This window comes from Ooceraea biroi, chromosome 5 (genome assembly GCF_003672135.1).
Source record: "Ooceraea biroi isolate clonal line C1 chromosome 5, Obir_v5.4, whole genome shotgun sequence".
Taxonomy (NCBI): Eukaryota; Metazoa; Arthropoda; class Insecta; order Hymenoptera; family Formicidae; genus Ooceraea; species Ooceraea biroi.
In genome coordinates this window covers 6,037,914-6,061,046 of record NC_039510.1, presented here as the reverse complement: position 1 = coordinate 6,061,046, position 23,133 = coordinate 6,037,914, and the positions used below count along the sequence as shown (strand labels likewise).

The 23,133-nt window shown below is 38.4% G+C and overlaps 5 protein-coding genes across 14 annotated transcripts; 1 reads left to right on the top strand and 4 right to left on the bottom strand.

Annotated features, from left to right (window-relative positions):
• LOC105287222 (pro-resilin) lies at positions 1–5,352 on the bottom strand. Of its 9 annotated transcripts, none has more exons than XM_020034396.2 (6): positions 4,614–4,922; positions 3,883–4,378; positions 2,682–3,479; positions 2,017–2,437; positions 1,546–1,659; positions 1–1,235 (listed from the first exon to the last, which is right to left on the bottom strand). In XM_020034396.2, the coding sequence occupies exons 2-6, from the start codon at positions 4,018–4,020 to the stop codon at positions 1,207–1,209; spliced, it is 1,500 nt and encodes a 499-aa protein (XP_019889955.1). In that variant the 5' UTR covers positions 4,021–4,378; positions 4,614–4,922; the 3' UTR covers positions 1–1,206. The 9 variants fall into 9 exon arrangements, with proteins under 9 accessions (XP_019889955.1, XP_011351069.1, XP_011351062.1 ...); XM_011352767.3 differs by lacking the exon at positions 1–1,235 and adding an exon at positions 5,188–5,352 and having other exon boundaries at positions 1,350–1,659; positions 4,614–4,792; XM_011352760.3 differs by lacking the exon at positions 1–1,235 and adding an exon at positions 4,939–5,156 and having other exon boundaries at positions 1,350–1,659; positions 4,614–4,792.
• A 492-nt stretch (positions 5,353–5,844) lies between these two features.
• Positions 5,845–6,762, top strand: LOC105287772 (RNA pseudouridylate synthase domain-containing protein 1). Its single transcript, XM_026969613.1, has 2 exons — positions 5,845–6,411; positions 6,511–6,762. The coding sequence occupies exons 1-2, from the start codon at positions 6,184–6,186 to the stop codon at positions 6,760–6,762; spliced, it is 480 nt and encodes a 159-aa protein (XP_026825414.1). The 5' UTR covers positions 5,845–6,183.
• Positions 6,763–7,375: 613 nt separating this feature from the next.
• Positions 7,376–9,422, bottom strand: LOC105287217 (DNA repair protein XRCC3). Its single transcript, XM_026969472.1, has 6 exons — positions 9,266–9,422; positions 8,957–9,151; positions 8,490–8,620; positions 8,141–8,344; positions 7,603–7,782; positions 7,376–7,505 (listed from the first exon to the last, which is right to left on the bottom strand). Exons 1-6 carry the CDS (start codon positions 9,297–9,299, stop codon positions 7,380–7,382), a joined length of 870 nt encoding a protein of 289 aa, XP_026825273.1. The 5' UTR covers positions 9,300–9,422; the 3' UTR covers positions 7,376–7,379.
• Positions 9,423–13,880: 4,458 nt separating this feature from the next.
• Positions 13,881–17,341, bottom strand: LOC105287208 (serine/threonine-protein kinase RIO1). Its single transcript, XM_011352723.3, has 5 exons — positions 16,393–17,341; positions 15,206–16,242; positions 14,909–15,108; positions 14,439–14,732; positions 13,881–14,341 (listed from the first exon to the last, which is right to left on the bottom strand). The coding sequence occupies exons 1-5, from the start codon at positions 16,458–16,460 to the stop codon at positions 14,237–14,239; spliced, it is 1,704 nt and encodes a 567-aa protein (XP_011351025.1). The 5' UTR covers positions 16,461–17,341; the 3' UTR covers positions 13,881–14,236.
• A 2,742-nt stretch (positions 17,342–20,083) lies between these two features.
• Positions 20,084–22,588, bottom strand: LOC105287185. Of its 2 annotated transcripts, none has more exons than XM_011352693.3 (2): positions 21,942–22,588; positions 20,084–21,478 (listed from the first exon to the last, which is right to left on the bottom strand). In XM_011352693.3, exons 1-2 carry the CDS (start codon positions 22,308–22,310, stop codon positions 20,519–20,521), a joined length of 1,329 nt encoding a protein of 442 aa, XP_011350995.2. In that variant the 5' UTR covers positions 22,311–22,588; the 3' UTR covers positions 20,084–20,518. The 2 variants fall into 2 exon arrangements, with proteins under 2 accessions (XP_011350995.2, XP_011350986.2); XM_011352684.3 differs by having other exon boundaries at positions 21,605–22,147.
• Positions 22,589–23,133: the final 545 nt, after the last annotated feature.

Here is a 23,133-nt window from a genome sequence, read left to right as displayed (position 1 = left end):
TTGTTTTTCACAAAACGCACTTTTATTGTAATCATCAATATAGTCTCCGCCTCGTCCAATGACCTCCTCCCATCGATCTACAAGCTTGAAAATTCCGTCCTTGAAAAAGGCACTAGTCTTGGAATTAAAGAAAAGATCCAACTCTCTTTGGACTTTGTCTGCCGAAGCGATTTTTTTCCGTTAAGAAAATTTTGCAGGGATCTAAAAAGATGATAGTCGGATGGCGCGAGGTCAGGAAAGTATGGTGGGTGCTCGAGAAGTTCCCAATTAAGCTCTCCGATTTTTCTCAACGTGAGGGCACTCACATGAGGACGAGCGTTGTCCTGGTGGAAGAGGATACCTTTACGATTGACAAGTTGGGGTCGGAGTTCCTTGAGTTTTGTCTGAACTCTTTCCAATTGCTGACAGTAGAGGTCCGCCGTATTGATAGTTTGATTTCTTGGTAGGAGCTCACAGTAGACAATTCCGCGCACATCCCACCCCACCACACACTTAACATGATCTTCTGCCCGTGGATATTCCGCTTTGGAGTCCTCTGAGCTGAACTTCCGGACTCGCACCAACTTCGTTTTCGTATCACATTATCATAAAAGATCCATTTTTCGTCGCACGTAATTAATCGATCAAGAAAAGGTTCGTTGCGATGTCCGTTGAGTAGTGTAACGCACTTGGAGATGCGATCAAGCTTATTCCTCTCGCTCAATGCATGCGGTACCCACTTGTTCAATTTTGACGCAAAGCCAAGTTGGTGGAGGCTGTTGATGATGGTTCCGTGAGATACTCCGAATTCCGCCTCGAGCTCGCGAGTGGTAATATCCGGGCTTTCTTTGACTCTGCTTCGCAAGCGCGCTTTGTCGATGACCGAAGGCCTTCCGGACCTGGGCTCATCCTCCAGGTTAAAATCACCATTTCGAAATTTTTCAAACCAAAATTGGCATGACCTAACGGTAATCACATCTTGTCCAAAAACTTCACATAAATTTCGATGGGTTTGAGACGCATTCGTGCCCCTTTTAAACTCATACAACAAAATTGGCCTAATTTGCTGTTTTGAAAGCTCCATTTTGCGATTTGTTTATAACCTCACAATAGCTCACAGGCGCTCTACGTCTGCAACAGTTTGTACAGCGAGGTTAGGTGAATTTAAAACAATCACCCCTCCCTTTCATGGTTTGCTTTGAATGCAGGCGCGCAAAGTAGAGCGCCTCAAAATACGAAAAGACTTTTTGACCAACCTAATAAATACAACATGAAATAAATTAATAAATTATTAATAAATATTAATAAAGGATTCGGAATTAGGTTTTCTAATAAATTTGTCACGAATTCGTGAAAAGTGTTGAAATAAATTATAGAAAATTTTTATTATATTTATAATAGCTGTTACTAGTATTTGGCTAAATATAGAAATAAATATACAATAAAGTTTCTTTGTTTAGTTCTTCTTAGAACTTTATCTAATTTTGTTACGTCTTATCTATGTTCTTTAATATTGATAACCGCCATTGCCACGATTGCCATTATTAGTGCCACCTTGTACGTTACCTCCAATATCCGCATAACTATTGCCGTCGATATTGTTGTTAGGAGCATTGGAAAAATGTTCGCCGATATCGCCGCTTAAGCTGCCATCCTTATTTCGGCCAAAGAATTGTTTCCCTTTAAAATACAAAATGATTTTCTATTATTCAAAATAATTGTATATGGAATAATATACATATACGTATACATAACGTATCATTTCTATAAAAACAATTTCATGCACAATTATCGTTTCTTCAAATGTCTCCAATTCGAGTGCCAAGTCAAATAATAATTATTAAAATGATTAAAAATAAGATATTAAAAGTAAGATTCTAAATATAGAATTTTTACAAATTTCGACAATCGATTAAAGCACAATTAAAGCACAATTAAAGCACACTTTAACCCATTGGTTCTCGAATTTGTTGCTCATCATTAACGTACCATATTTAACTAACTCCGATCAAATGAATAATCGCAATCTTATCGCACCTGGTTTTCCTGATTGATAACCGTTGCCTTCGTCTCTGCTTCCACCGCTAAATCTGTCAGTCTTTCTCCCACCAAAGTCAGCGTTTGGATAACCGCCATTGTCACTATCCGTATTGAATCTTGAATTATTAGCGGAGCTACCGCTGGCTTCGTTATTTCGTCTACTAGAAGAATAAACATCGTTGTTAAACGGCGCGTCAGAACCGTATCCTCCAGCGGTGTTCACTTCGCCCTCGTATCTAATTTGCGGCTTAAATCCATCCTGATCGGCCTCGTACTCGACAATTTGTTTCCTCCCATCTGGAAGTAAAACGTTAAATTCGCCCTGAATACGATCACCTTCCCGAGTCTCCATGTGACCATAATTACTGCCGGATCGTTCGTCCTTCACCGAGTACGAAAATTCGTACTTCGTTGGTTCCTGAAAGCAAGATAAATTTGGCTTAATTTGATCGCTTTTACGTCCGCATAAGTTCATTTGCCAATTTTCTTTCAATTTACTAACGATACATATAGTACCAATAACGATTGTTGTTATTAATTTCCACTAGACAACCTCGAAACTTTAATATGCAAATATCATTTTTATCTGTGTCAGAAGTCTGCTAGATTAATTATTATATCATCTCGATTCGCGCTTCTTTTCAGAAAATATATACACTCACATTATTTTCTTTTTGTGCGTTATCGTTATAACTTTCGCCGTCATTTCCTCCGTTCTTAAAATTCTCTGCATTTCCATTCGAACTTGCGGATAAGTAGCCGTTAGTATTATTGTTTCTGAAATTTTCTCCATTTCCATCGCTATTAGGCGGACCATAACTGCTTGACAATTCTCCATTGATATTACCGAATGCGTTTATACCGTTCGTGTTGACTCTATTTGGGAGCCCGTAGCTGGTCAACGGTTCTCTTCCATTATTTCCATCGTTAAATTGATTTTTGCCATTGTAATTGGTATTTCCATTTCTCTCAGGTACTCCGTAACTACTTGGAGGCCTTTTGTTGTTATCTTCTTCACCAAAACCCCCTTTATTGTTTCCATTCGGTGTTCCAGGAACACCGTAACTTGACAGTTTCTCTCCGTTGTTATTGCTGTTAAATCTACCGAGGCTGTTTTCCTTCGTGGCAGAACTCGTGTAGCCCGATGATCCGTCAATACCGTTGGAGCCACCGCTGAAAGTATCGTAAGAGCTAAAGGGTTGTCCATCTCCGAACTGGCCGGTTTCATCGGCGTTTTTTCCAATGGGTACACCGTAAAGCCTCGACGGACCAGCCGCGTTATTATCACTCTGCCTGTTGAAATTTGATGCGCTATCAAAATTCGGCGCACCGTATCGGGTGGACAAGTCGTCTTGACCCCTACTCGCACTGGACATTTCCCTTTTCGCAGGTAGATAAGAATTGACTGGCAATTCCGTACGTGCCGTGGCCAGCATCGTGATAAACATCGTTATACCAATCTGCGATGATAATATTGCGATATATATTATGTTTTATATACAGTGCAGAGTGCATTATGCAATTAGAACAGATAAAAATTCGTCAAAATTATTTTCGTTAATTATATCTTATGATAAATTTTATGAAAAACAGAATTTTCGTTTTAAATCGTTGGTATTGTCTTAAAGAATTAACTCAACTTGTAGTATGTTGCGTGTCAGGATATCTATTTAAAAGAAACAATACTCTTATTATGAATAAATATATACTTTTTTATGAATTATGAAAAATATAATCGACTCCTCTTTATTCGGAATTTAGATATCTCAGAAACTTGGAATATATATCATCGCATCAGCATCTGTTATATATATTTTATATTGTTACTGAACCTGGGATCTGAATGTGTGCGATGTTTCTCACCTTAAACATATTGATGATTCCGATGCCTTCCAACAATAGAAAAGAATACTTCCGTTGCTTTGTCCCATCAAAAGGGAGATTCCCTGCTCTCGTCGCTATCCTTTCAGCGCAAGATAGACTTAAGAGAATGACAAACATAGGAACTTGCCCCGTTCTTTATATATCCTGAAACTCATCCGCGTTTCTAGAGCGTAGTTTGCTGCAATCGGTAAGATTTACAGCAACATTTGATGCAAAGTGTGTCACGGGATGCTGCATGGGATCGATGGTGCCAGGGAAAAAATGCCCCGTTGGAGAAAGAGGTACTCGCGAGTAGATTACGCGCTTCATACCTCTTTCCGAAATTGTACTTGATGCAAGCGAATAGAAATTATTTAATGTGCATTACGGACCATCAGTTGGATCTTTATCTATCCGAGTCGAATATATTTGAGCAATCGAAATTAGTTCAAGTGTCTGTATTCCTCCCTTACAGCTACCCCTCATAAAACATTCCCTGCACATAATATATTGTCAATGATTGAGTCAGTCATTATAATGACATTTAATTTACGATGCACCCAATTAGTTAATAATTAAATATAAATTATCTCTTTGTTTATGCGCCGTTCGCACGTGCACTTGACGTATATGATGTTAACTAAATTATTTTAATGATTCCCGTCTGTGTATAGGGTGATTAATAGGGCGATTTGGTGCTGTAATCGACACACGAATACATGCTTCCTTACTATGAAAAGTCGAAGCTGAGTTTCTCTTCATCGGCGTATAGAATACGACGAGCAGCCGCGCTCTGATGCAATAAACCCATGTGACGCAAACTTGCATAATGTATCGTTATCTCGTTTAGCGTGCCGCTTTGCCATCACCTGCATGTGATGTACATGTGCTGAGATTGCACAAATTTCCCCTGGATGCGGAATATGTACGTTTTGTAGAACAAATGGAAACACGTGCGCACAGGCATATTATACATAAAGCATCATAAAGATATGCCACTACGAAATAATTGTGTGAATAAGTATTTAATTCATGTCAATTCATCAATTTACTTACGATTATGCAATCTTATTTCTAAATAATTAATTAATTAGACAAAAAGAGGGTATCATTTGCGACATACCCCAGTTTCCTTCTAGATTTTATCTCTTACTAGTGAATTTTATATTGTTATTATTACTATGAGAGTTGATTAAAATTAATCGAAAAGTGATGAGGTCGAATTAAAAATTTGACATTTTCTAAATTGTATCGAGTCGTCCTACTCGAAATCTACGAGGTACGTGTACAAAAAACAGGGATTACCTTGAGGTTAATCGAAATTAATCGTAAAAGGATGGAAGCGAATTAAAAACTATTGCCATTTTCGATGAGCAATCGTGGCTCATTCTCGCTTATAAATACTTGTATCGACGGCGATGAGTTTCTTTTCTTCAGCTCGTCGCGTTTACCATATACCGTACGATACCCAAATATCATTACTCACAGTTACAATTAGGCACCACCAATCACAATACTCATCATACTAGGGACATTGTAATTCACTAAACCAACAAGTGTTGTGATTGGTGGTGTTCTATCGCAACTGTAGGTAAACGGAATGCATCTCGTCGTCGTCGTCGTATGATAAACGTGTAAAACTGCAACTTATCACGTGTAGCGAATTTGCCATTCGTGTTGCAGCTATGAAAAATTACGAATATACGAAAAATTAAATTCTTACTTTGATTATTTTCGCAAAAAAGCGCTCTGTAAACAGTCAAAACAGTCTAGCTGATTACGAAAAATATAGTTGTCATACAATTTATTTCGTAATTTAGCCATAATTTGGGCTGAAAGCCACTAGGAGTTTCCATATGACCAGAGAGAAGCCTGAGAGCGGTCACGCTCGCGTTTTAACTGTACGTTCAAACGTGGACATATGCGTTCCACTCAACGCTCGCGGCGTCATTCTATCTTTATTCAATATTCAGTGAGCAATGAAGACAGAATCACTTCAATCGCCTCAATGTCCACGTTTGAGGCGTTACAGTTAAAACGCGAGCGTGAACCGCTCTCTGGTCGTAACCTAACCTCAACGAATTCATGTGTGATGTCCGTGCATAGATGGTTCACGAGTTTTTGAGGATATTAAAATTGATCACCGTTGGATGCATGGATAGTTCCTTTATAAATGAAAAATTATATGATGCACGCCGAATATCTTTCATACGATCCTCCGTGACGCATGTGATGTTCCTTGAAAAGACGATCGCAAGTAGAAATATTAAATCTCAAAGTAAATAATTATCGTCGTGCGCGATGGATACAGTGAACTTTAACGGATTTTTACGATCGTGCATTCTGAGCACCTGGAATCTCACGCGCTTGATAATTTGCTTTGTACAGTGGTGTACGAACAAGTTCGTACACGGTACGAGTAAAAAGCAAAACGTTGAATTCATCGAGATTATTCATCGTAGCGAGAACTTTTTGATAATAAACAAGCCCTATGACACATATATAAATAGCAACAATCCCGACAAGAAGGTAAGAGCACCTCTGAACACATGACATCTATATAAAAAAGACATAAAATGCAATATAATATTCGTATTATAATGAGAGACGATATATTTTTTTGTTCAGAACACTCTTCAGCTGAAACTGAGAGAGATGCTGCCGGATTTAGTCAATCCAAAGTTGTGCCACGAGTTTCACTTTGTGCATCGATTGGATTATCCCACGAGTGGCATTATATGCATAGCGCTGAACAAAAGAGCAGCCAGAGTGGCGTCGTGTGCGTTTGAACATCAAAAGGTGCAAAAGTTTTATTTGGCTCTGGTGCACGGCCATGTACACGAGCCGTACATTGTAATCGACAAGGCTATTGGTTGGTAGTTATAAGCACTGCAATAATACCGTAAAGCAAGATACACATATTGAACTGAATGTCGAGTAGAGCTTGAGCCGTGCTTGTCTGACCTAAAGGCTGGCTCGTGATGCGTCCGATGAAGCAAGTGTATATCATAAATATAGTTATAAAATACCACCTGGAAAACTACAGATCAAAATTAATTTAATGATGTGATTGGTTCGCGAAAGTGGCTCAGTTCAGTAATGTGGATTTCGCGTAATAAAATCGACTAGATTCTACAAATTTCTCTATTCCGACTAGGTGATGACATACGGAAGAAAAATAGTAATCACAAAATGTGCACAAGCGACAGTATCTTCTGCGAAAAGCCGCGTAGGTCTTACACAGCGTTGATGGTGTTAGAGCATGGACTGTGGAAGAGTAAGCCTGCTACTAAAATATTATTAGCGCCTGGCACCGGTAGGCGACATCAGTTAAGAGTACACTGCAATTATATCGGTCACACGATTATCGGGGATTATACGTACAGCGAAGGCAAAGACACAGAGCCCTGCAGGACTTACCTACATTCTTTCAGGTACACGGACACGCTTATTATCGCAGTTGTATAATTTCTTTTAACTTTAATCTGTAATCTTTTTCATGTCGCATTGCTTTCTTCAAGGTTGATACTGAATTGTGATATTGCAAATATAGATGTAAGAACGACCGACCCGTTTGACGCTAGGATGTTAGCAGAATACCAGACGACAAATGTAACAAGGACCTTAGATGAGAGTATATTTTGTGATATATACAAATTAATTGAATAAAAATTGAAACGCTGCTATTTATTCGATCCCCCTGATACCAGATTCATGTACCTCGAATTGAAAGGTGATTTTCGGCAAGTGTGAGGCCAGCATTACACAAGCGTATCGCGAGGAGACTCTTCTGTAAAAGTATAGCGAAGTAGTGATCATGCTGGACCAGGTGAATCCTAAAGCTGGTTGTTCATCCACACCCTCGGAAGTGTAACTGTGATTATCCATGACTGCTGAAACCTGCGAATAGCAACCTGATTTCTTAGGATTCTCATTTAGTAATTGCAACACAGTTTGTTTGATCAATATTTTATCTCATTGTCAGATAAAATTATCAATAATTCAAATATTGAAATTAAAATGTATTTTATCTCAAAAAATATCAATCTTTTTGCCTCAAATGAAGCTTCAACACGAGAAAATTGCTAAGTTGTTTGATAAATTGTCAATCCATAAAATGATTGACAATTTTAATTGCTTCATTTGGAACTTTAGAATAAATCTAATTTTTTATTAACATTTTATTACGATCTAGAAATGTGTTATTTCTAGCTCGAACAAAACAATATAGCAATATACTTTAATCATCTTTTCTTACCTGATTAATGCAAATCACACACAAGTCATTATTCTTACACAGTTCGTGTAACTGTCTTCCAACGTTTCTCAAATTTTTCGCCCTACTGCCCTTCCAGTCTTCCACTCTGTAAGGGGCGGCTATTGAATCGATGACTAATAGTCCTATTTTATGAGTGTTCATCAATATTGGAACTTTATGCTGCAGACATGACTCCAACTCATCCTTCAACATTTATTAATAATTATCACGCAATTAGTTATCTGTTAATTATACACATTATGCAATTATAATGAAACTTATCACAAATTGCTTTTACAGAAATTACTCTTTACAGAAATTCTATAATCTAATGCAAGATTATAATTACAATGGTGGCTATGTGATTCACAAATATGACATCTCCGCTGGTAGAATAAGTTTTGGCTATTTCCGAGTTTTCTATCAACTGCTGCAACCGTCTCGAAGGAAAAGCAGTTTCTGTGCAAATATATATTGCACCTGTCAACAAAATGATGGTTTCGTCCATGGATATATTTGATTTCATGATGCAGCAACCATAAATATTCAAGAAAATTTTTCATATAATTGAATTGGCATTAGAATTTAAAAACTTTTTCTGAGATATTATATATATTAATGATTTATATTAATATTAATCTATTATTATTCCATGCATTACTATTAATTTATTATTAATTTTATTTTAATTAATTCAATCCATGAATCAAGGTAATTTCGAAATCTTTTGTTAAATTTTATATTTAAGTCTTCAATAAAATCCTTTATTCGCTATTGACTTCGTTTAAATATCGTTTAAAATTGTTCAATTGTTACCTGCTCCGAGACCACCGGCGGTTATCGGCAATTGGACAGTGAGACACAACTGCAGAGCTAACTGTGTTTTTCCAGTGCCAGCAGCACCGTAAACTTGTGTGATACCCCGGCAAGGTACACCACCTTTCAGTATCCTGTCCAAGTTTAGGCAACCAGTCGTTAGAAATTTCTCTGTGACACTAGTTGCTTCTGTTACTGATCACGTATCATAGTTAAAATTGTATATGTAAGAATGCGTGTGCATTGAAACATGATTTATTAATAATTTTTTATTGAGGAAAAGGAAAGATTTTCTTTTTCAAATAATACCTAATATATCTTCCATTTTCAGCTTAATTTTCATTAGTCGTTTGACATATCGTTGAGTTTTTAATTCAATATATTTTCAATACATGATGGGAGTAATGTATGTATGTATAAATCCACCGGCCAAGTACTGCCATCAACGAGGTACTTTAAAGACGATCAGTCGTACGTATATTTTCGTGACCATGAAAAAAAATCTTGGAGAGCCCGGAGGTAATTGAAGAGTAAGAGTACCAGTTATCGACCGTGGTAGATGCTCTCGTATCGAGATGCGATTGGGGATTGGAGTTGTCTGTATTACCGCAAAATTTTTAACTCTTTACGAGCGTTTGACTTACAAGAAAAATTATAATTACTAATTTTAGATTTATCTGTCTTTTGTGATAAATTACATAAAATGATCGATTTGTTTATACAACTAGGGAGCTGTGACAAGAAAAATCGTTGTGGTCGATCACTGGAATAATATGTTAAATTAAAATAAGAAACACGTGTAATTAAATGATTCTTTTGCCGATTTCGAATACAAATACATTATGTATTTGTGATTTTCTTTGCATTTTTAAACAAAGGCTCTAGCAGGGTATGTAGGTAGGGTGAATCGGCCCCAGGCGTAAATTTTGATGACACTTGGCTCAAAGTTAGCTCCCTATATGAGATTTAAGTACACCAAGTTTCAAACATGGGAATCACTGTTTTTAGAAGTTATGTTAATAAATGTGATTTCATGATTTTTGCGAATATCTCCGTGGTGTTTAGAGATATTTATTTATAAAAATACTGGTAGATGCAGGGACTCAAGCCAATAAAGGACTATATATCAACTGGATTTTGGCGCGAAATTCAAATTTTTTTAAAATATTAAAGTTTTGAAAAATTTTTTTCGACATGTTCCCTTAGAGCGACAATCATAAGTTTTTTTTCTATACAATGCTCTACTACAAACCTACCTATCAAAAAATCAACAGCCATGTATCCGTGGTGCAACAGTATGAAAAAACCATAAACCAACTTTTTCGTTTTTTTGATGTTATTATTCATGAAAATCACATAAAATACATCCGCAGGGTCTATATAGCTTTCATTAGTGTCATATAGTTATATGGTTAATTAAAGATCGCGAAGGATTTCAATTTTATTATAAAGTAATTGTAATCACAACAAAATTACCTTTTTTAAAAAAGGTAGAAAAAAGCGCCAAGCGTACGCGCCCGAAGAACGCGTTCAAAGATGACCTCTATAAAACTAATGATATCAATAAATTGCGCCAATTATAAAAATGAGTATTTATGCAAACCAAAAAATCTATTACATTTATTCTATTTATTACATCTATTATATTTTTATACAACTAAATATTTTAATACATATAAATATTTCAATACAAATAAGTGTTTCTTCAAAATACTTGGCGCTGCTAAACCGATTCAGTAATTAGTATTTAAATAATCTAAAGATTACAATAATTTCTTTACACTCTAAATTACATAACACAATTCGCCGAAATACGTAAAATATATGTTACAAATGTAGTTCTACTTATTCTATACTTAATTCTAATGTCACACACACACACACACGCACACGCACGCATTCACGCATGCACGCATTCATAAGACAGAAAGAAAGAGAATAAGGCAATTAACATATTGATTCGGTTTAGATTTTGATATATTATCAGAAATATAGGGAATGAGAAGAATATTTAAGTATTGCCGCTATGTCGCCGTTCATCGTTCCGCCGCAGCATACGTCACATTCTTGCGTACGGTAATTACAAGTTTGACCACGAGATATCGCGTTATAGCTACGCTTTCTCGCAGTTAGAATCGTTCCATAGAAAGCATATAAGACAGACTCACGCGCTGATTAGTCAATCGTGGTATAGCTATTAGCCATACTGTTGCTTTTGATTCTTCGGTTACGGTTTTGATTTGGTATTGATTTCGGTTTGTTATTCTCTATACGTGTCATATACTTTTGTGTTGAGATTTTCTCACTCCTCCTGAAGGAAGAGATTAGGAGGAGCTTACCAGTTCCTAAGACTCGTTCGCGCTCTCACGCCGGAATTGCCTCTCTTTTCGTTAAGAAAGAGATCTTTCTTGAGTTATTCGCACTTTACACCGTATTTATTACGATATTTAGATTTACAATGCCGAGTGAAAAGTGTGCTCTATGCACCCGATCACTTCGTAAAATATCAGGTTCTAGGAAAATCTTAACGAAAGAAAGTGAAGTGCAAGAAGTACAAAGATTGACTGGAAAATTAGTATTTATGAATGATATACTCTGCAATAACTGTCGCCTGTCTATATACAGACAAAAAGCAGAAAATACAAGCGATCCAGTTCCATCTACGAGTACGACTCAATGTTCTGCAGAATCTGAAAGTCAGTACCTTTCTCCTTTGTCATCAACATCACGAGCATCTTCTCAATCTTCGATGAACGATCCTACTTTCGTTGTAACGCAACATACATCTCATCCGTTTAATGAAGAATACATAGAAATATCCAATGCAACGAGTGATTTTCACTCATAGAATGTGTTGCGTTTGTGGATCTACAGCTACATTAAAAGTAGTACCATTTGAGGCTCGTATGCAGACATTTATTAAAAGAAGAATATATGTTCCTACTGGAAACAGATGTTGTAATAGCCACCTAATAAAAAATCGCTTTTTCGACGAGGATATGAATTCTTTAAGAGTTTACTCTAATACGAGTACTATTCTAGCTTCTGAAGTACCAAAATTATTGGGGCACCTTGCGATCAAATGTGATTCTTCTATAAAAGATAAAATAGGTGACTTCTCAATTTCAGAAGAACGCATTAAAATATTTACTGGTCTCACGTGGGAAGATATTATCGAATTACGAGATATGATGACATTGATGAAGAATTCTAAAACCCGCAACGTCACGCAAGCTATTGTTGTATTTTTGTTTAAGTTACGTTGCGGAAATTCCAATGCAATGATAGCTTCACTTCTCGGATTGGAACGTGAACAACAAGTTTCGGAGTATTCACAATCGGTACTGCATTCGTTTGAAAAAGATATGCTTCCACGTCACTTTGGTATCAATGCTGTATCCAGAGAAGAATTGATTAAAAATCATACATCTGAAATTGCTCAGAAATTGTACAATGTAGAGAATAAGCTCATGATCATAAGCGACGGAACATATTGTAGACATGAAAAGAGTACCAACAACGAATATCAGCGAAAATCATTTTCTGGACAGAAAAAAGTTCCTTTATGCAAACCGTTCACCTTGTGCACCACAGACGGATACATTATATTGACATGCTTGGTCCTTACAATGCCAATCTGAACGATGCGGAAATACTAAAATCTATTTTAAATATTCCAAACAGTCTCCCGAAACTATTACAGAAAGGAGATATTTTCATTCTTGATCGCGGTTTTAGAGATGTCAAGCCACTTTTAGAAAAAAAAGGTTTCGAAGTACTCATGCCTGCATTAAAAGGAAAGAGATCGCAATTACCTACTGACGAATCTAACGAATCACGTTTTGTCACAAAGCTTCGCTGGGTAGTTGAAGCTGTTCATGAATAATGAAAAAAAAAATACAAGCTATTAGACAAAAAATTAGACAACAAAATGCTTCCGAACGCCAAATTATACTTTCGGATTGCATCATTTCTGCACAATAAGTTTGGGAAACGTTTAAATTCGGATCATGACCTCACAGACGAAATTGTGGATATGATGAAACTACGCAGATGCGAAAAAAATACTCTATTTGCCGAGGTCGAAGCCAAAAAATGGATACGACGAAAGCTTCCTTTCCGTAGTTTAACATCAAAAGACTTGCTGGACTTCCCTGAAATGACTGAAAGAGACTTGAAGATTTTATTTACAGGTTCTTATCAGTTATCTCAAGCTGTATCGTATTTAGCATAAATGATTGATGAAGATGGTACGGTTTATTTACAATATCAGAAGGATCACATCAATATATTAAAAGTTCTTATAAAATCTCGACATATAAGTAGGAAAACATATCGTTGGTTTGTTGAGTATGTTCCTAACAGAAATGGATATTCTGGTATATCACGTTATTGCTGCGAATGTCCAAATGGTAATCGAACGATTGGATGCTGTTCTCATGTAGCAGCGGTCATTTATTACCTTGCGCATGCAAGATATTTATCAAAAATTGTGAGACCAGCTGAAAAACTCACAAAACTTTTTGATACAGTCTTGGTGGATCCAATAATAAATGAAGATAGTGACGAGGATTAAAGAATAAATTGTGTGTTCATTACAATTATTTTATAATAAAATTGAAATCCTTCGCGATCTTTAATTAACCATATAACTATATGACACTAATGAAAGCTATATAGACCCTGCGGATGTATTTTATGTGATTTTCATGAATAATAACATCAAAAAAACGAAAAAGTTGGTTTATGGTTTTTTCATACTGTTGCACCACGGATACATGGCTGTTGATTTTTTGATAGGTAGGTTTGTAGTAGAGCATTGTATAGAAAAAAACTTATGATTGTCGCTCTAAGGGAACATGTCGAAAAAAATTTTTCAAAACTTTAATATTTTAAAAAAATTTGAATTTCGCGCCAAAATCCAGTTGATATATAGTCCTTTATTGGCTTGAGTCCCTGCATCTACCAGTATTTTTATAAATAAATATCTCTAAACACCACTGAGATATTCGCAAAAATCATGAAATCACATTTATTAACATAACTTCTAAAAACAGTGATTCCCATGTTTGAAACTTGGTGTACTTAAATCTCATATAGGGAGCTAACTTTGGAGCCAAGTGTCATCAAAATTTACGCCTGGGGCCGATTCACCCTACATACATACCCTGCTAGAGCCTTTGCTTTAGATGTACCATTGAGATATCAAAGTATATGTATAATAATATAATATAATACATTTATTTAATGTAATCTTTCATATCTTTTTTACACAAATATCTATTTTCCCTTTGATGATGTTTTTACTTTACGTTTTTTCACGTGTTTTTTGATCTTTGTCTTTCTCTTCTCCGCTTGTTTCTCCTTAACCGCCTTCTTGCGGGCCTAAAATTGGAAATAAATGCGAGTCAGTTTGTTGTACAGTCGTATGATAATATTAGTCATTATTAATAATATAAGAAGAGCAGTAAACATTTTTTACCTTTTTACTTTCCAAACTTTCATTTCGCGGTCTGGCTGAATTCACAAATTTCCTCTTATTCTCATCCTCGCTTTCCGTTTCACTGTCCGTTTCGTCACTAGAGTTATCGCTGTTTTCGGAATCACCGTCACTTCCTACTCTCGTATCTTTGTTCTCTTTGTTGTATTTATCAGCAAGAATTTCAGGTGTTTCCGCGGGTTTCGATAAATCCGCTTTTAACCCCACCAACGTCTTGTAAATCAAGTCCTCCTTACCAGATTTTGCTAGTTTTATATCGCGTTCCACGTTAATCACCTACGAATGCGCGCAATATGGAAAAGTGTAATTTTTTAATATACATAAATTTATTTACATATGCACGCACGCACGCACATACCACCAGTAGAAAAATCTCAGTTTTCCAAATAAATACTTGTGTAAAGAATTGTACATTACATACGTTACGAATTTACAACAATTATTAACGATACCTGAGTCAATCTCTGAGGAATGTAAGCCCACTTGAAGATTGCCTCTTCCACCTGCTGTTGCGAATCATTTTCTGGTTTCGTTACTTGCATCTGCATTTCCAAATATTCATCCATGTTATTTTCGTTTACCGTTGGATCGGTTATGAAATCAAATAGTGCTTGAAGAGACATAACATCCACATCGTGTTTTCTAAAAAACGCTGAAAAGATTTTTTATATATAAAATGTGTTTGTGCGCGTGTGTGGCCGTAACGTTTTTAGCTTAAATAATATAAATCATGTTTGCTCGCTGTTAACCTGTGATATTGCTGCAATCGTTTCGAAGGAATTCTATCGCGTTACAGTGATCGCGATCGACAGCTTGCGAAACGTCAATGACAACGATCGATCCATCGAAATATAGCATATTATATTCGCTCAAATCGGCATGAACGAGTCTGCACTTGTTATACATTTTCCACATTATTTCGATACATTCTCTGTACAACGTCCTCGCCTTCGAAGCCGTGAGCGCGGCGTCCTTTAGCTTAGGCGCCGGCCAGCTGTCCGTACCTAGGAACTCCATCAGCAACAAGTGACCACCGCCGTACAAAATCGGCCGAGGCGCTCTGACACCGCCCTGCTCAAGGCGCTTGAGATTACAAAACTCTTTCTCCGCCCAGATCTTCACCATTTTCCGCGGATTGCGCAAGGAGTGCACGTGCTGGAACCGATACTCGCCTCTGATGTATTTCTCCCGATTTTTGAACGTTAGGATCGACGTTCTGTATATTTTAATGGCAATGTCGTCCCCATTTTTCGATCTTGCGTAATACACATTGGCCTCTTTTCCAGTCGAAATGCAGCCATCTATCTGCGCCAGTACTCCTCGCTCGAACAGCTTGTGCAATTTCTTCTTGATACGTGAATCCAACACGTTCTCACACGTCGCGTGGTCACTCTTGTCCCTCACCCTCACGCGATCTCTGTCGACGCGTCTATCGTTCTGAATCAGCACGTTTGCCACGCGATCCGGCAACACTGGTCCTTCGTACTTTTCCAAGTTAATTTTATTTGCATAACGAGACAGCGACTTATGCTTCGGCTGGTAATTCGTGACCTTTGTGGACACGGTCTGAAGATTGGGCCTTTGCAAACTCGTTTTTGCAATGCTATTACGTCCAAGATTATCATCATCGTACACATCCAAATCGTAATCACTGTCGTGACTGTAGTGATCATCATCATCATTATCACTGTTTTCAATGTCTTTGATTTTTAGACTGGCTACCTCTTTCTCAAGTTGCACATTAGAATCGACAAGAGATGCGCGCTTCTTGTTGACAGTACTTGATCTATAAAAAATGGCATATTGTAAATAAATTGTAAATAACTTTCTGGCTTTTGGTGTGCTATTTGACAGCTATTTGACAGCTATTTGACAGCTTAGAAAGATTCGTCTGTCAAGAGCTAAATAAATAAATATAAATATACTTAAAACTTACACGCAAAGTGCATCATTTCCCTCTTCGGCGTCACTAAATTGACCGTCTACGAATATTCCCGACATCATGGATAAATATATCTTTTTAATAATGACTTGTCTCGCTTATGCCTTTCAAGTTTTTACCTCACGATTCTCTATTACAACACGTTACACAAGATTCCGCAAGGTTATACGGCCCATCTTCTTCTTCTTCTTCTTCTTAGTGTTCCATGGCACCCGATCCCTTTCAGGTTCGACATGGCCAACAGCAAAATTGCGCAGTGACTCGGACCCAGTCAGGTTGTCCAACGTACAGTTGTTGAATTGATTGCGCGCGGAATAAGAAGGGGAAGGATTAAGGAAACAGTTGGACAGATTTGAAAAATGCAACTAAAAGCCGGCATAACTTGGCAGGTGGATCATGCAGCAAAGGAGTTATGTCATTAAAAATACGATGATACTGAGACTGAATAAAAGTAATCAAAAACAAAGCTCTATCTCGATATAACGGACAATACAAAATTACATGGTTCATATCCTGACGTGGATTACCGCACGTGCAGCCCCCAGACGAAACTATATTTTTACGAAATAAACTATAATTTAAATTATAATGGTTGCTACGCAGCCTGTTTAATAATACAATAGTTTGTCTATTCAATTGTTTATGATAATACCATGGGTAACGTCTCGCTGAATGATAATGAGTAAACTAATGCGAACCTGTGAGAGCCGCTTTACCTTGCAAATAAGTCTCAAACCGTAAAAAATGCGAATCTTTAATCTCAGCAAATAAATCCGTATAGGGAACTTTAAAATAAGGTCTAAGGCCGTCCCCAGCGGCCTCTTTTGCAAAACGATCCGCCGTCTCATTTCCCAAAATTCCCTTGTGCGAGGGCACCCAAATAAACACAATCTCCAAATCGGGGCGCGCGGCCTGTTCCAATTTGGACTTAATTGTAGCAATTATATAATTAGGATGATTTAATGCCGGAGAGGAAAGGATATCGAGAACACTTTGAGAATCTGTAAAAATAACCGATTTATAACAATTAAATTGTAAAATAATCGATATAGCCTCAGAAATGGCCCATGCTTCAGCAGAAAATATAGATGTAACTGGCGGCAACTTATGTTTAATAATGAATTTTAATTCTGGTGAAAAAACACTAGAACCGACCGGGACATCAGCTGAATTGACTTTTGAGCCATCTGTATAAAATGATACATATCCCACATAATGTGACTGACAAAATTCATTGAATTTCGCGTTGACCTCCAACACAGAATCGCGGTCGCTGACTCCGAATTCCAAAAATTTAATATTCGGACGACAAATCATTGCTTTAAAATTATGTGAAAAGGCAGGAACGGAAATAGACCTATGGATGCGGGAAAAGGTAGAATCCATTGAAGCAAAAACACGAAAGCCAGGGATATTTCTCAACGCATAATTATATTTAGTAAAACCTATCAACGAATCCTGCAAATCCCAAAAACTATCGATAACAGGATTAAATTTTAACGACGCATTCTTAGTTAAATATTTCTGTATTAACAGTCTAAACCTTAAATATAACGGCATCTCCTTAGCTTCCGCCAACATTACATTAATAGGTGTCGACATACGATAACCTAGAGATATTCTTATTAACTTATATTGTAAACGCTGTAATGTTAAAAATAACTCGCCCTTATTACGATATTCAAAAATACCGCTACCATATTCTATAGATCCCCTGAACAAAGATCTGTATAATGTCAATAAACAGTGCGGATGAGCGCCCCATCTAGTACCAGCGAGGAAAGCGATTATATAAGAAATCCGACGTCCTCTACTGATCAAGGCTCGAATTTGACTGGAACCATCCAGTCGCGAGTCCAGCACGACCCCGAGAAACCGGACCTCCGAAACCATAGGGATGTCCTGACCATTCACTGAAAAAGCTGGCTTAGGCAATACAAACCTCCTTTTTCGCGTAAATATTATACCCTGCGATTTTGATGCAGAGAGTTCCAAACCTCTATCCCTAAGGAACGAGAATATGCTGGCCAATGCCTCTTCGATGGCGCGGAACACTGAAACCAAACCTCTGCCTGTACAATAAATGACAATATCGTCCGCATACTGCACAAATTTCACATTAGGACCTAAAATACGGGCCAATTCGCGTAAATAAATATTAAACAACAGGGGGCTAAGGATAGAACCCTGAGGAGTACCTTTAAAAGAATATAAAACAGAGGAAAGAAAACCCTCTTCCACGAAATAAAGTTCGCGTTTGTAAATTAAATTAGCTATGAAACGTCTAATCTTGGCTGGAATACCAAGTCGTTTAAGATCGCTAATAACAATATCAGGAATGACATTGTCAAACGCGCCGACTATGTCCAAAAAAACCGCTGCTGTGAATGAGTTATTAATAAAACTCATTCTAATATGATTAGTTAAAGTGAACAAATTATCATTGCATGAACGAAAATTACGAAAACCAAATTGAGTCGAAGGAATAATGTCGTGAAATTCGGTAAACCATCTCAATCTATTATATACACATTTTTCCATTAATTTCAACACGCATGAAAGTAACGAAATGGGGCGATAACCTTTAGATGCGGGTTTGGGAAGAAGCACCACAAGGGACGAATGCCAGGAGTCTGGAACTATACCCTCCTTCAAAAACCGATTAAAGAGACCCAATAGACAGTCGCGAAACTCGGAAGGTAAGGCAGTCAGGATGGCGTGGCTGATTTGATCTAATCCTGGTGAAGAGGATTTCCTGGAAGAGCGGATAGCTATATCTAATTCCTCTTTCGATATGGGATCCGCGAGCCATGAATGAACCGGCGTAGGGGAAAGACCGTCCTCTACTTCCATTTCCGAGAGCTGCATGGGATCTGGAAGGGCACAATATGGCGGACAAAGCTTGGAAATCGCCTCGAGCCTCAACGATGTAGAAAATCTGCCAGTGGAAACGTTAGAATTAGAAGTATCTGCTCGCTGAAAGGATCGAATAAGTTTCCATACTGCCGCAGATGGAGTAAAGCTATTGAATTGCGAGCATAATTCTTTCCACCCACGAGATTTCTGTTTAAATAACGTCTTACGACAACTAGCTCTAACCTTTCTATAAACGGAGTAATTTTCTGCCGTCGGACAATGTTTGTAGGCTTCCATTGCCTGCTTGCGTTGTTGCACCGCACGAGAACAAATATCGTTCCACCATGGGGCCGGCCTGCGGCGCGGGAGAACCGTCCTCGTCCTGGGATGAGAGGACTCACCGCTAGCGCATTCCATAGCCTCCCCTCGTATTAGCGAGACCAGTACCTCGTATGAGGAAAGTGCGTCGTCTGCAGACTCTAGAGGCAACATGTCCCTTTGTCTCTCTAATTTCCTGGCAAAAATTTTCGTCTCCTGTTCCGAGAGATGGATCTTATGTGCAAAGCGGTTGATCGGAATAGCATTACATCCGATTTCGACCTCTATTGGGAAATGATCGCTACCCATGTTGTCCGATAGCGTTGTAGCATGGGAACAAGCGGCGACCGATGTGGATGCCATCGTAAGATCTAAAACGGAAGAAGATTCATGGGCATATCCTAAACGAGTGGGCACGCCGTCATTTAACAAGCACAAGTCGAAAGAATCCAACGCTTGAACCATCCTGTCTCCCATGAAGTCACTCCTGCCACTAAATCAAAGTGGATGGTGTGCATTAAAATCGCCAAGAATAACAAAAAATTTAAAACTACGAGAATAATCAAATAATCTGGCAAGAATGTTTGACGGGGTCTCCGTGTTTGGATGTCGATATACATTCATAATGACCAAATGATCTGAATCTAACTGAACTGAAACAAATGAAGTTTCTATAGATGAATGAGCAATTGCGATAGGCGTAGATAAAGAATATTGCAAAGTATTGCGTATGAAAATTCCGACGCCCCTATCCCTAATACTGATAGAAGTGCCTCTGATGAAATCAAAACCTTGTATTTTAATTCTACTGTCAACCTTCAAAATCGTTTCTTGTAAACAAATAATATCATATTGCTGAGCGATGTGTTGTAGCTCGGGTAATTTCCCCTTCAAGCCTCTACAATTCCATTGTAACAGTCTAATGTGATTCGAACGCTGTTTGGAATTAGTCATAACCAACATGATTGCTGTCTTGAGTTACTTGAACGGCGTTATCCGAAACGGAATTTAACAAAAACTGGCCTATATTTAACGAAGGCAACAAATGAAATTTGACAAATTCTTCCAATTTGGTTTGTATCATCCGCCAAATAGAGTCTAACCAATCGCCAGGAACATGAGTTTCGCGTGGATGAAAACCTAAGTCAGGGGCTGAGAACGTGCCCGACCCGTGTGTCTCCGAAAGTGAACCTAAATGTCGCGACGGGGGGAACAAGTCTGCACGTGGAGGAGGAGCCTGAACCTGCGCCTGCAAGGCAACCCCATTTGGCCCAGAAGACGGAGGTCTACCATTAGGGTAAAGTATGTCGGGGGCAGGAGCGCCTGGACGGTGTCCTGCTGAGTGCTTTCGTGAAACGTCAAAATGGCTACGCTGAGAAGGTTGAGGTACAAAAGTGCTCGGAAGAGGAGCCGGCCTTCTATAGGCTGTGGCCGCCGCGTAAGAATAACCATCCTGACCGTCTGGTTCCTGAAAAGATTGAAGCGGCGAAAAACGATTATTATAAGGAACCTGATCGCCATTACTTGTCGGAAACGATGTCGACCCTGGTAATATAGGAAAATTGCGGAAATCATACACCGGGTTAATCCTAGTGTTAAAGGACGTACCCTGTATCCTACGTTTGGCATCGGAAAAAGAAATATTCTCAGCGGCAGCAAGGGCCGTGATTTTCTTATGTTGAATGACCGCCGGACAAAAAGGATAGGTGGGGAGATGCCCTCCGCTACAATTTACGCAAATCGGAGTTTCATTGCTTACCAAACATGGATTCGATTCCGTGTGTTTATCCTTGCCACAAACCATACAACGTGGTTTCCCCTTACAGCTGCTACTAACATGTCCCACCCTGAAGCAGGCGTAGCATATCCTGGTCTTCGGCAAAAATGGTGTGACTTCGTGTCTAACCTTAAACAAGTAAACATTCTTTGGTAAAGACTGCCCTGCGAACCTTAACCTAAGCGTGCGAGATGGTGCAAACTGTGTTTGTTCGTCAGCGGTGATCCTTCGATTAAGACGCTCAACATCAACTACCTCTATCGATGATTCCATGTGTTTGATCATCGTTGCCATGTCCAAACTCTGCGGGACATCCTTAATAATGCCCGATCTCAATACTTTAAATTCAGGAATATAAGCCTTAAGCTTCAACTTTGTTAATTCCGGATGATTAATTACACTATTTGCCGCGCTAAAAGTACGAAAATCCGCCACTACTCTACCGCGCCCGGTCTTCTTAACCTCAATCAACTCTATAGGTGTAATCGTGGACAAAACTCTGCTAATAGTAAGCGGATGCACAAATGATTCTTTATTATCAACGGTTGGCTGGATGAAAACCGAATATGGCGGCTTATCAGAATACGAATACCTGATTTTTGAAGTCCGACTCGCCTGAATATCTTGTTTGTTCTGACCCCCCCTTTGAGGCCTTATCCGCATCCGCGGTCTCGGAAGCTCTTTTCCTTTCCGGACTGCCGGAGGCTGCTATTGATGCTCGTTTTCGTACATTACTTCCATTATAACTGGAGGCAGCCCTCTCTGCGACACCATGTTGATCATGTGATTCTGTACTGCCATGGCGCAAAACAAATTCCGAAAACTGATCCAATGGAACTATAATTTTTTCCGAAGAAAAATTTGGCTGAACGGATATGTCTAAAGAAGACGAAAAGTTCGGCGAGGAAAGCGATTCGGGAATCCCCTCCTCGCTTTCGCAAGAGGCTTCAGCGTCTTGCATGTCGAACGGGAGACCGCACTAACTATGGAGTTGTAAAACGGGTCTGGGTAAAAATTAAAGGAAAATGGTCAAGAAAGGAAAACAATTAGGAAGAGGAAAACTCAATAAGATCCCCGCGAATCGTCGGAATCACTTAACGTAATAAACAAACCGACAAAGCGATAAAACAACTGAAACAACTCCGCTCGCAAAAATTCTCAACTCAGTCACTCGTCGTTGATTCGTTATACGGCCCAACCAGCACTGTAGCCCAGTTAGTACTGTGACCGCGAAGAAGGATAGAAAGCGTTTGTGCAGCATTTGCAATGCTAACTGGACTACAGCAACGTATCTTTGACGCTCGACGCTGCGCCTTAACCTCTCCTAATGATTTTGTTTATGGCCATATGAAATGAATGGGCTTTAGTAGCTCCGGGAAGGGGAAGTTAGCCGGGCAACTTCCCGGAGCTTACCAACGCTAGTTAAATCTAGCAAAAGCTCAAAGAAACTCTGGTAGATGACGTTTATGAGTTGTTTCGTGACGCAACTCTTTCAAAATTTCTTCCAAACAATGCGCTACGATCGTTTCCATTATCTTTGATTATAAAATTAGGGAAAAATTAGGAAATACAGCCCAGATTCTCAGCTCTCCTGTATATTTGTTTACTTTTATAAACAATAAAAATAAGATTATAGCAAAGTAAACTGCTAGTATAGTGTTACATATAAAAATTTGTTTACAATTATCTATCTGTGATGTATTTGAAACAAGATCACGCAGTTACAACGTATACACGTATATGTAACATGTATGCTTCGTACCTATGGCTCATCTTTATGCGCG

What these genes read in the sequence shown, in the direction of transcription:
- LOC105287222 (XM_011352767.3), bottom strand. Translation starts at nt 4,020, where the DNA reads ATGTTTGTCATTCTCTTAAGTCTATCTTGCGCTGAAAGGATAGCGACG. An exon ending in ACGCACAAAAAGAAAATAAT is followed by an intron (nt 2,438 to 2,681) that starts GTGAGTGTATAT and finishes TCTTGCTTTCAG; the next exon opens with GAACCAACGAAGTACGAATT. An exon ending in TTATCAATCAGGAAAACCAG is followed by an intron (nt 1,660 to 2,016) that starts GTGCGATAAGAT and finishes TGTATTTTAAAG; the next exon opens with GGAAACAATTCTTTGGCCGA.
- LOC105287772 (XM_026969613.1), top strand. Translation starts at nt 6,184, where the DNA reads ATGGATACAGTGAACTTTAACGGATTTTTACGATCGTGCATTCTGAGC. An exon ending in GCAACAATCCCGACAAGAAG is followed by an intron (nt 6,412 to 6,510) that starts GTAAGAGCACCT and finishes TTTTTTGTTCAG; the next exon opens with AACACTCTTCAGCTGAAACT.
- LOC105287217 (XM_026969472.1), bottom strand. Translation starts at nt 9,299, where the DNA reads ATGAAAATTAAGCTGAAAATGGAAGATATATTAG. An exon ending in GAAAATGGAAGATATATTAG is followed by an intron (nt 9,152 to 9,265) that starts GTATTATTTGAA and finishes ATACGTGATCAG; the next exon opens with TAACAGAAGCAACTAGTGTC. An exon ending in TGAATCACATAGCCACCATT is followed by an intron (nt 8,345 to 8,489) that starts GTAATTATAATC and finishes TAAATGTTGAAG; the next exon opens with GATGAGTTGGAGTCATGTCT.
- LOC105287208 (XM_011352723.3), bottom strand. Translation starts at nt 16,460, where the DNA reads ATGATGTCGGGAATATTCGTAGACGGTCAATTTAGTGACGCCGAAGAG. An exon ending in TTCCTCAGAGATTGACTCAG is followed by an intron (nt 14,733 to 14,908) that starts GTATCGTTAATA and finishes GCGCATTCGTAG; the next exon opens with GTGATTAACGTGGAACGCGA. An exon ending in AAAGTTTGGAAAGTAAAAAG is followed by an intron (nt 14,342 to 14,438) that starts GTAAAAAATGTT and finishes TTCCAATTTTAG; the next exon opens with GCCCGCAAGAAGGCGGTTAA.
- LOC105287185 (XM_011352684.3), bottom strand. Translation starts at nt 22,012, where the DNA reads ATGCGGATAAGGCCTCAAAGGGGGGGTCAGAACAAACAAGATATTCAG. An exon ending in ACATGGAATCATCGATAGAG is followed by an intron (nt 21,479 to 21,604) that starts GTAGTTGATGTT and finishes TACTTGTTTAAG; the next exon opens with GTTAGACACGAAGTCACACC.